Source organism: Ictalurus punctatus, chromosome 6, assembly GCF_001660625.3.
Source record: "Ictalurus punctatus breed USDA103 chromosome 6, Coco_2.0, whole genome shotgun sequence".
Lineage (NCBI taxonomy): Eukaryota > Metazoa > Chordata > Actinopteri > Siluriformes > Ictaluridae > Ictalurus > Ictalurus punctatus.
The window spans coordinates 3,512,501-3,524,804 of NC_030421.2; the positions used below are offsets into that span (position 1 = coordinate 3,512,501).

General features: G+C 42.6%; 1 protein-coding gene across 2 annotated transcripts in view; it reads left to right on the forward strand.

Annotated features, from left to right (window-relative positions):
• srpx (sushi-repeat containing protein X-linked) overlaps positions 1 to 8,915 on the forward strand; it is a 13,848-nt gene extending 4,933 nt beyond the window's left edge. Inside the window, exons 2-10 of one of the 2 annotated variants that reach the window (XM_017469520.3) lie at positions 1,447 to 1,494; positions 1,889 to 2,080; positions 2,287 to 2,463; positions 2,877 to 3,003; positions 3,624 to 3,745; positions 4,380 to 4,559; positions 5,846 to 5,979; positions 6,099 to 6,220; positions 6,668 to 8,915. In XM_017469520.3, coding sequence (XP_017325009.1) covers positions 1,447 to 1,494; positions 1,889 to 2,080; positions 2,287 to 2,463; positions 2,877 to 3,003; positions 3,624 to 3,745; positions 4,380 to 4,559; positions 5,846 to 5,979; positions 6,099 to 6,220; positions 6,668 to 6,845 — 1,280 coding nt within the window. In that variant the 3' untranslated portion in view covers positions 6,846 to 8,915. The remainder of the gene's footprint in view (positions 1 to 1,446; positions 1,495 to 1,888; positions 2,081 to 2,286; positions 2,464 to 2,876; positions 3,004 to 3,623; positions 3,746 to 4,379; positions 4,560 to 5,845; positions 5,980 to 6,098; positions 6,221 to 6,667) is intronic. The other variant, XM_017469521.3, reaches the window with a different exon arrangement.
• Positions 8,916 to 12,304: the final 3,389 nt, after the last annotated feature.

Genomic DNA, 12,304 nt, shown 5'->3' on the forward strand with positions numbered 1-12,304 from the left:
TAAGAAGATGATGTGAAACAGGTGAGACGATCGTCTAATCATGGTATATAAGGAGACTCTAAGAAAGGCCCAGTCCTTCAAGAGCGAGGACGGGTCGAGGCTCGCCGATCTGCCAACAGATGCGTCAGGGAATAATCCGACACTTTGAGAAGAACATTCCCCAAAGACAAATCGGTAGGATTTTGGACGTTTCACCTTCTACAGCGCACAATATAATTAAAAGATTCAAGGAATCCGGTCAAATCTCGGTGCGTAAAGGACGAGGCCGAAAACCACTTCTGAATGCGCGTGATCTCCGATCCCTCAGACGTCACGGTCTTAAAAACCGTCAGGAGTCTGTAATGGAGATCCTGACATGGGCTCGGGAATACGTTGGTAATCCTTTGTCAGTCGACACCATTCGCCGCTGCATCCACAGATGCGAGTTAAGGCTTTACGATGCAAAGCAGAAGACGCACATCAACACTGTCCAGAAGCTCCGACCACTTCTCTGGGCTCGATCTCATCTGAGATGGACAGTAGTACAGTAGAATCATGTTTTGTGGTCCGACGAGTCGACGTTTCATATAGATTTTTGGACAAAACATCCGTCGTGTTCTCCGGGCCAAAGAGGAAAAGGACCGTCCAAGCTGTTATCAGTGTCAGGTCCAAAAACCAGCGTCAGTCATGGTATGGGGGCGTGTCAGTGCCCATGGTATGGGGGTGTGTCAGTGCACATGGTATAGGGGCATGTCAGTGCCCATGATATGGGGGCGTGTCAGTGCCCATGGTATGAGTAACTTGCACATCTGTGAGGGCATCATTAATGCAGAAAGATATGTACACATTTTGGAGCAACATACACTTCCATCCAGCGCATGACAACACCACACCACATTCTGCCCGGATTACAAGCGCATGGTTGCGTAAACAGAGAGTGCGGGTGCGAGCATGGCCTGCCTGCAATCCTGACCCGTCTCCCATTGAGAACGTGTTGTGTGCATTATGCAGCGCAAAACAAGGCGACGAAGGAAACGCACAATCACACAGCTGAAGAAACGCATAATGGATGAATGGAGGAAAATTCCGCTCGCTAAACTTAACCAACTGGAGTCTTCACTCAGCGTCCCAACACTTAATAAGTGTTATTAAAAGAAAAGCTGATGTTACACAGCGGTAAACAGTCGACAGTCCCAACTTTTTCGGAATTGGGGTTGTATATTAAATAACAAAAACAAAAGCGTCTGAATATTTATTTCCCCTCACTGTAAGATTACGAGCAGAGCTCACATGCATGTTTTCTGTTTGAAGTTCTTAAACCAGTCAGAGCAAGTACTGGTTTGTGCTTTAATGTAATTGCCCATAATGCAGGAATCAGAGATTTAGCATGCAGGACTTTGTGATCTCTGTGATTCCGTGGCAATTCAGACTGCCCTTGGCTCTCTTTTGCTGTCTTCTGTTTTCCAGGGTCGGGGTACTGGCATTACACTGACGATGAGGATGTAAGATACACAGGTGAACACACACACAAACACACACACTCACTCACTCACTCACTCACTCACTCACTCACTCACTCACTCCCTGCCCCTTATACCTTTCTGGCTGCATCACGCAGACTGTGATTGGACATGGAGCACGTTTTCAACGCACCCACGATGACTTTTTTTATTAGCTCTGTTTCTGATTCCTCTCTCCTTCTCACTGGCTAATCCACCTTCACTTCCTTTCTGCTTTATCCATGGCCACTCCGAAGGCTAACAGCGACTCGAGGTAAGTGTGTGTGCGGAACTACGTTTTTGGGTTCTTTTTACAGATGGCCATGACGGGCTAGGTCGTTTTATTTCGTACAGTTTGTGTGTAAACCATATGTGTGTGTGTGGGTACCTACATGATGTGTCTTGTGTAGGTGTGCCATGGTGTGCTCCAGTCAAAGTGAAGCATGGGCATGCAAGCTGCCAAACACCACGTGGTGAGCATTATAAGAACGTGTTGGGAACCCGCTGTAAAGTCCACTGCAAGAGAGGCTACGAGCTCCACGGCAGCAGCGAGATACTCTGCATGGCCAGCAAACAGTGGTCAGGAAAATACACCTGCAGAGGTCAGCCTCATACAGATGCATAAACTACATACACATACTACATGGTGCATCTAGCACAGGTTTCATAACAAGCACAAGCGACTATCATATAATAAACAACTTCGCTTCCCTTTTTTACCCGTGTGATTTAAGCACTAAAGAAGTCGACGTTAGTCTCAAGGCATGCTTTTGTACGTGATATTTGATGTAACAGTGTGTTTTTGCAGAGGTCCGTTGTCCGGCACTGGCCATGCCATCTAACGGTGGATTTAAGTGTTCAGATGGTTCCTACTACAACTCCCACTGCCAGTTCTTCTGTTCACCAGGATACACACTCCGTGGAGACCGCAGTGTCACCTGCCAAAGCAGCAAGGCATGGAGCGGCGGCCAGAGTTTGTGTCTGGGTGGGTAAAATGATCATAACCTCATTAGTAGGGCGCACGGTGGCTTAGGAGTTAGCACGTCTGCCTCACGCCGCCAGCGTTGGGTTTTCGATTCCTGCCTCTGCCCTGTGTGTGTGTGTTTGGAGTTTGCATGTTCTTCCCATGCTGCGGGGGTTTCCTCCGGGTTCTCCGGTTACCTCCCCCAGTCCAAAGACATGCATGGTAGGCTGATTGACGTGTCCACAGTGTCCGTAGTGTATGAATGGGTGTGTGAGTGTGTCTGTGATTGTGCCCTGCAATGGATTGGCACCCTGTCCTGGGTGTACCCTGCTCCCTGGGATAGGCTCCAGGTTCCCCTGGAGTTTAAACGGTATAGAAGATGGATGGATGGATGGATGGATTACCATTAGTTGCTATGGGGCTTGTTTTCACAGATCTGGATCCTCCAGTCATAAAGTGTCCAAATGTGAAGGAGAAGACAGCCGAGCCAGGAAAAGTGACTGCGAAAGTGACCTGGGATACACCGGAAGGCAAAGACACGGCAGATGGCATACTCACAGAGTTAGTTACACACGCACACACACACACGCTCACACTATTCATCTTATATAATTCTATTCCTTTGGTACAAGGTAAATTGTTCATCTGGTGAAGCCAGCCACCTGGACTTTTCGAGCTGCTGCTCATGCAGTGTCACAGGACCAGCATAACACACTTGAAGAAAACTTCACATACACGAGCTCACAGACTCCCAACAATAACCTACTGTTGCTCCCATTTTTTTCTCTCTTTGCTTTGGCATCACTGGGAATTGAACACTAGGGTGAACACGTTTCTTCTGCGCCACCTTCCTTTTGTCTATAGCCTGCTTGTTATATGCGTAGTGCTTATCATTGGTTTGAATTTGGTGATCGAACTCACGGTCCTTACGTTAGATGGCATTAAACACAAACCGCGGCTAAAAATCACAAATATTTTCAGACTAAAGCTGACATACTCTTCTTTGACTCCAGCGTTCTAGTTCAAATCCAGTGTGATTAAATACAAAGCCAAAACGGCAGAAATGACAGGCTGCACGGTATTCTGCAGATATGCTGAGTAGTACTGTACATGTTTAATTATAACTCTTGTGGTTCATCAAAGTCCCGTATAACCATAAACATTTTTTTTGTGCTTTACAGTGTAATACTAAAGGGGAAGCCTCCAGGAACACACTTTACAGAGGGAAACCATAAACAGTCATACACAGTGTTCGACCGGGCGGGGAACAAAGCTACCTGTAAATTCAACATCAGAGTAAAAGGTGAATAATCCCTACTCAAAAAAGTTGGGGAGAAAAATCAGCATGTGACATCATGGCTGGTCAGATCAACAGGAAATGAAATGTTTACAGTAGTTTTACATACGTTCAATCAACATGCACTGTTTATAGCACTGACCTTATAGTTTTAGGAAGTAAACATATCATAAACTCATGATGATCATAGTGTTAACTAATGTTAGCTGGCTAGCTTGCAAACAAAATACTAGTTAACAAAATACATGGTGTGTATATATATATATATATATATATATATATATATATATATATATATATATATATATATATATATATATATATATATCTCAAACGTTTAGACACACTCATTCTTAATTATTAATATTTCTCCACATTTTAGAATAATAATAAAGTTATCAAAACTCTGGAGTAACACGAATGGAACTATGGGAATTATGTCATGATAAAAAAAAAAAAAAAAATCCAAAATAAATCTAAATAATTGAGTATTTTAGCATCTTCAAAGTAGACGGGCTTTTCGCCTAGAATTTCCAGAAATGTATTCTTGGCGTTTTTTCACGACTGATTGCTTGAGGAATTTCCCTGAGATGCTTTTTAAACAGTATTAAAGGAGTTCACACCGTTTTCCCCATTACAGTGCGCCGCTGCGTTCCTCTCTCAGTGCCTGAGAATGGCTGGATGAAGTGTGACGGTGCAGGTGATAATTATGGTGCAACATGTGATTTCCGCTGCCTGGGAGGTTATGAGCTGAGAGGCAGCGCTGCTCGAGTTTGCCAGTTCAACATGGAATGGTCTGGGCTGGAATCCAGCTGTGCATGTATGTAGAGCAAGGAAAGTAAACACCTAACAGCTGCTGCAGCCAAATGGGAGTTACGTTTAATTAGTGTGTAATTTAGTTCCAAAAAATCCCAAAACGTTTTAATAACAATGGTAATTCAACTATATCGAATGAACGCTATTATATTGTTTACACGAAAATGATATTTAGTTATGCATTTGCACACAAGCTGTTTCATATTTTCATCAAATTCAATGTTGCACATGAGACAGATTCTACGAAACAACAGTAAAGGTTTCCTCATTGCAGTGCTACTACAGCAGCAACTAGTGACTCAGTATAATAAACACTCTGTATAATTGTGGTGAGCTGAAAAGCATCTCAGAATGCACAACATGTCGGACCTCGAGGAGGATTTTCTACAACAGTAGAAGACCACGTCGGGTTCCTCTTCTCTCAGACAAGAACAGAAAGCTGAGGCTGCAGTGAGCACAGGTTCACCAAAACTGCACAGGTGAAGACTGGAGAAACGTAGCCTGGTCTGATGGATCTCGATTTCTGCTGAGGAACACAGATGTTAGGATGAGAATTTGGCACCAACAGCATGAATCCATGGACCCAACCTGCCTTGTGTCAACAGTCCAGGCTGGTGGAGGTGGTGTAATGGTGTGGGGAATGCTTTCTTAGCGCACTTTGTTCTGCACACTATGCTATCACAGTCATTTCATCAGTGCTGGGAATAGTGATGTTATTTTGGGCAAACTCCCCCTCACTGGTTCTCTTCTAACACTTTTTATTTTACCTTTGTATTTTTATTTTTTCCTTCATGTTTATCGGTTTGGTTTTCTCCACTAGCTTCATTCGTAAAGGTTTACCATACTCTGTAACTAACGGTATTTAGAGGCTAAATGTACACTTCACCTGTTTAGGACGCAGTCGGGAACCTCTTATTTCAGCCATCCCAAATAACTTGCCAACATAGTCCGTAATATTCTCCTCCATATCTGGAAAAAAAAAAAAAATCAAAATCCCCTGAATTGCATTATCTACTTTTCTTCTTCCCTCAGTTTTCTCAGTGAAGGAGTTCTCTAAGATGAAACTTGAATAGAATTGCCTGATGATTGGAAGCTGTTAGGCTAGTGCCTGCTAGACTTTCACTAGTTTTAGTGTTAAAAGGTGTAGATAAGCGGTGAGCTGTGTAATGCTGGGCTAGCTGCACATCCTGTCTCATCATGTACTGCATTACATATTAATAGAGGAAAGTGATATTGCAGATCGACTGCATTGTTTACTGACTATTTCTCCTTACGTGTTACTAATTCCAGCCATGAACATAAATGTCGGAGTGCGGTCTGCTGCTCAGCTACTGGACCAGTTCTATGAGAAACGTCGTCTGCTCATCATCTCCACCCCCACAGCTGCCAACCATTACTACAGGTTCCAAATGACCAATTTACAGGTAATAGATCTTTCTCTTCACATCATCACCTGGGAATAAACCTGGAAGGTTATGGATTCCTGAAATATGCTACTTAAAACCCAATTGTGAGATTTAGTGTGTGAATGTGTGTGTTTCAGCAAGCACAGTGTGGCTTGGACTTAAGGCATGTGACCGTGATTGAACTAGTGGGAAGGTTTCCATCTCAAATAGGACGTATTAGATACCAACTCCTCCCTCCAGGACTGGCCCTACAGCTCAGGTATGCTCTAACTTAACAATAAACATCCGAATATCATGAACAAGGGGATCCCAAGGTGTCAAATTTTTTTATTGGAAACTAAACTAATCCATGTAGTGTTAAATATACCTCAAAAGCCTTCACACGATTTGTGAGATCTTATAAAGAATGGCACAATTGGTCCGGATACTTCCACACCCAGAACCAGTTCTGGTCTCATTTGGGGAGCAGGGGGCTTTTTGGTGAAGAAGTGGTTTACTTTCATATACGATTCCTTCTGAACTGTGTTGTGATTCCTAACAAGTTGTGCAAAACCATACAGCGTGCAACTTTTGATGTGAAAAATGATAGGTACTAGGTTCAAACTTGCTGTTTAAAAATTCCTTTCATACTGACGATGAACAGCACTCTTGGACCTGCACATGAGCAGTGTGTGTATGTGTGTGTGTGTGTGTGTGTGTTGTACAGAATGCTGCTGCAACTGTCTCAGAATTCATTTAATGTGGTGCTGCTGGACAAACAGGGAGTGGACAAACAGCGCTACACATACCCGGTTACAGCAGCAGAGATCTTCAGCATTATTGACTCCATCCCCCTGCGCACTGAAGAGGCCCTTCTGCAGAAAGAAGCAGGTCATGGCTGCTAGACAACTAGACAACCCCCCCCCACACACACACACTCACACACTCAAACACATCCCAACCTCAACATCCACTCTCTCTCTCTCTCTCTCTCACACACACACACACACACACACACACACAGAGCCGTAAATGCATGAGTGACTTTTTTTATATACATATTTGAGATTTGTAAGATGCTCTAGTATTTTTGTGTCAATCTACAGTGCCCTCTACTAATAATGGCACCCTTGGTAAATATGAGTGAAGAAGGCTGTGAACAATTGTCTTTATTGTTTAACCTTTTGATCTTTTGTAAAAAAAATTTTTTTAAAAATCACAATAATTCTCTGCTCTCTTGGATATCAAACAGTTACAAACACAACACAGGTTTATATATATATATATATATATATATATATATATATATATATATATATATATATATATATATATATATATCTTTGTTAAATATAGGTGTGTGACAATTATTTCCACCCCTATGAATTCATTTGAGAAAAATATATTTGAAGTATATTGTCCTTAATATTTAAAAAAAAAATTTAGCACACCTGGGTGACTAGGAAAAGGAAATTGTTCAGCCATGACTTCCTGTTTCACAGGGGTATAAATATGAGGTAACACACAGGCCAAATTCCCTTAGTCATTCATAACAATGGGTAAGAGCAAGGAATATAGCTGTGATGTGCGGCAAAAGGTTGTTGAGATTCACAAAATGGGATGTGGCTATAAGGAAATAGCAGAAGCATTGAAAATGCCCATTTCCACCATCAGGGCAATAATTAGGAAGTTCCAGTCAACTGGAAATGTTATGAATCAACCTGGAATTGGATGTGTGTCTATATCGTCTCAACACACTGCGAAGAGGACGGTTCGAGTGGATTAAACATCTCCAAGGATCACAGCTGGAGAACTGCAGAAGTTAGCTGTGTCTTGGGGTCAGAAAGTCTCCAAAACTACAATCTGAAGTCACCTACATTACCACAAGTTGTTTGGAAGGGGTTCAAGAAAAAAGCCTCTACTCTCATCCAGAAACAAACTCGAGCGTCTTCAGTGTGCCGACACTACTGGAACTTCAAATGGGATCGGGTTCTATGGTCAGATGAAACCAGAATAGAGCTTTTTGGTAATAAACACCAGAGGTGGTTTTGGAGCACACAGAGAGGTAGCCATATGGAAAAGTCCCTCATGTCCACGGTTAAATATGGAGGAGGATCTTTAATGTTCTGGGGCTGTTTTTCTGCCAGAGGACCTGCACATTTTGTTAGGATACATGGCATCATGGACTCCATCAAATATCAACAGATATTAAATGAAAACCTGACTGCCTCTGCCAGAAAGATTCAAACGATCCGTGGTTGGATCTTCCAGCAGGACAATGATCCAAAACATCATCAAAATCAACACAGAAATGGTTTACTGACCACAAAATCAAGATCCTGCCATGACCATCCCAGTCCCCTGACCTGAACCCCATAGAAAACCTGTGGGGTGAACTGAAGAGGAGAGTCCACCAGTGTGGACCTCGAAATGTGAAGGATCTGGAGAGGTTCTGTATGGAGGAACGGTCTCAGATCCCTCACCATGTATTCTCCAACCTCATCAGGCATTAAAGGAGAAGACTCAGAGCTGTTATCATGGCAAAGCGAGGTAGCACAAAGTACTGACTAAAAGGGTGCCATTAATTGTTGCACACCTATATTTCACAAAGATATTTTTTTATAAACCTGTGTTGTGTTTCGCAATTGTTTGATATCCATGACAGCAGAGTATTTCTGTGACTTTTTTGAACAAAAGATCAAAAGATTAAACAATAAAGACAATTTTTCACAGCCTCCTTCGCTCCTATTTACCAAGGGTGCCAATATTAGCGGAGAGCACTGTATATATTATTGTGTCAATATTTATACTATTCTGTCATAATATATACTTTGACCTCATCCAGTCCAATTTAAACTGTTTACTTGGCTTTAAGAAAGACAATATGCTCACTTTAATGTCTAATACCAATGTGTGATGTTACTGTATGCTTGGCAACTCTGTCCACCGAATAAATATCAAGTTCATTAACGTTATACGAATACGGAGATGCACTATTATTTGTCCGCAGATTGTGCTAGCAATCCAACCTAACTACGCCCTCACTGAGCTCCAAAATAAAACCATATTTCTACCATATTTATGTACAATATTTATAGAGTCATTGTTCTATATAGCCGACGCAGATCACATGATACCCACAGAGCTGCATATCTCTGCAGGACCCTCCAAAAACGTAGTAATTTACATATATTTTAAAAAATATTAACATGTACATGTGTACTCATTGCGTGTGTGTTTCATCATTCTTAAATGAATGATGAAAGACCCCCGAGGCACCCAGAGTGCATTATAGAAGATTCTTATAGTATGTTCAATGTGTACTATAAATAACGGTTTCTTTATTTGGGAAAGGCATCGCTGTTTTAAAACGTAGTTGCTTACTCGATCAAAAGAAATGAGATAGAAGACTTGCCGGAATATACCGTAAAACAGCTGGTTCAGGAGTTGAACACGATAAAGTCATACAATAAACAAACAAACAAACAAATAAATAAAATAAAGTTGCTATCATTTGTCAATGAAAAATGTCTTCCTGTTCCATCAGTTTTTCAGTGTTTCCCAATGTTTCCAGGATCATAGTGATAGGGTTCACATCATAAATAAATAAATAAATAAATAAATAAATAAACCATCCCGTATGCCCACTTCTGGTCTGTATTTGAAAACAGTGCACTAAGCAGATACAGGTACAGATAAAAAACGACATTACACTTCTACTCTGCTGAGTGCTCTACATTCACATGTTCTCATAAATGTACAGAATGACTGCAAGAAAAAATAGCAAGAAAACGACATTGCATCTAGGAAAGACAATTTAAATTCAATACACTAGACATACGCTCATATAACCTTCAGACCTTCTTTGTCACCAGATATTAGCAAGTGTTATTAGCCATGTAAATCCTCTGAGAGATGGTGGATCCAGATGAGAAATGCTAGAGGGTCAAAGGGGGGAGTGTGGTGCAGAGCAGGGTGTGATAAGTACCTTGACGTGGGAGGGCGCTGGGCGTTTTTTTTTTTTTTTTTGAGTTGTAGGCAAACGTCTGTGTTTTAAATCTGATTTGGGACGCTACAGGATGAACACGAGGGGAAGGTTGCAATGGGGTGATGTGAAGGCACTTGGGAAGGGAGAAAACCATTCATGCAGCTGTGTTCTGTGGGGCAGTGGTGAAGACGTTGGATTACTCATTAGAAAGTTATGAGTTCAAATCTAAGCACTGCCAAGTTTTCACTGCTGGGCCCTTGGGCAAAGGACATTAACCCTCAACTGCTCAGTTGTATTAATGAGATAAATGGAAGTCGCTCTGGATAAGGGCCATAAATGTAAATGATCTGGACCAGTTTCAGGGATCAGATTAATTGTGCACATGGGTAAATGTGCCAGGAGCGAGTTTCAGTCGTGACTGAACAAGCATTTGCGTTACCTCTGTGGAGAGAAATGGTTGGATCTTTTTGTTTGCATTTTTTTTCCCTCCAGATTTTGTGATCGTCAAGTGCAATTTAAGCTGTGGAGACGACACGCATTTTCATCGCTGCTACTGTCATGAGGAAAGTGCGGTTAGTTATTCATCTTCAAAGATGCAAACTAAAGTTGTGTAGAACTGGTCAGGAAGCTCATTCTCCACTCGTCCATAACCCAGCACCCAGTGCTCAAGCTTCTACCATCTCCACACAAACACGCCCGCTTCCCTCGATAGCCAAGACACCACCGACACGTCCGTTACACAGATACCTCCACTTTCATGTCCCGTGTCTATCTGTTTACCTTCGGCTCCGGTATTTGCTCCGATATTCCAGTCTCCCCACCCATGTCTACCATAACAGCTCCATTACCTCAGTTTTCACGAACTGAGACAACCCACCCACATCCTCCTCTTCCTTTCCAGGAGTCTCCACTTTCTGTGTCCACCAAAATATCTCCATCTCCCCACTGTTACATCGACCCACGTCCTACCAGAGCCACCGGCAGCACATCGTCCTCTGTCCAGAATGAAATGTAATGAGGGTCCCATGGAATTGAATAAAAAGAACCACATTATGCATTCACATTAGAAGACAACACACCCATGTTAAATAGTTTTATGGCATTTTGCTTTCGGTCTTTTAACTTCAAAGTGCTCGTATTTATTTTCTTACAGAATTTAAGTTGTGTTTAAAGACCTTATTTCCATCCATCCATCTTCTATACCGCTTATCCTTTTCGGGGTCACGGGGAACCTGGAGCCTATCCCAGGGAGTATCGGGTACAAGGCAGGGTACACCCTGGACAGGGTGCTAATCCATCGCAGGGCATAATCACATACACACTCACACACCCATTCATACACTACGGACACTTTGGACATGACAATCAGCCTACCATGCATGTCTTTGGACTGGGGGAGGAAACCGGAGTACGCGGAGGAAACCCCCGCAGCACGGGGAGAACATAAACTCCGCACACACAGGGCCACGGTGGGAATCGAACCCCTATTTGAACCCCTTGAACCCCTAATTGACCCCCCCACGTGTGAGGTGAACGTGCTAACCACTAAGCCACCGTGCGCCCAAGACCTTCACCGAGTTGGAACTGACTAGATTCCAGTATCCCTTCAAGAGCCAAGGTCTCCAGGCCATATAATTCCATTCTGGATACCTTGCCTCTTGAAGGGATACTGAAATCTAGCCAGTTAAAAAAGTGGATGAGACGATATATTACTCTATTATTCCAATTACCTGCTTTTGGGAAAGAGAATTAGGGGTTAAACCTGACTGGGATGTGGTATAGGTCAGGTGTTTTACTACCAGCAAGAACCTTGCACACCAACTGATCCACTATAAACAGGGCATACATTACTCCAGGACTGTGCCCTACGATGGATTGGCACCCTGTCCAGGGTGTACCCCGCCTCGTGCCCAATGCTCCCTGGGATAGGTTTCCCCGTAACCCTGAAAAGGATTAAGCGGTATAGAAGATGGATGGACTGATGGACATTACTCCAGGTTCATTGCATAAAATGAATAAATGATCCGTATTGTCATCTTTGTAATAAATCTACCGTAGGCTCTTACATACACGTTTTGGGAACGCCCTATAGTGTTTTCATTCTGGACATTTGTATGCACCGTCCTTGCGGACATTTTACACCTGGAGATACCCAAGAATCCCCTGCTCTTCCTCTTAAAACTTTGGGTGGAACCGTCCGCTCCTACGCTCCTCAACAATTATAAATAATTTCTTCGTTTTTAAAAATTTATTCAAACGGACTTTGGAAGACGTAGATGTGCAAGAGGAATATTTTAAGGATAGTTTTGTGCCCGAATAAGTCTTAATTCCCCTGTGTGAATATTCTACTCACCGATGAAGACACATTTATCCGAA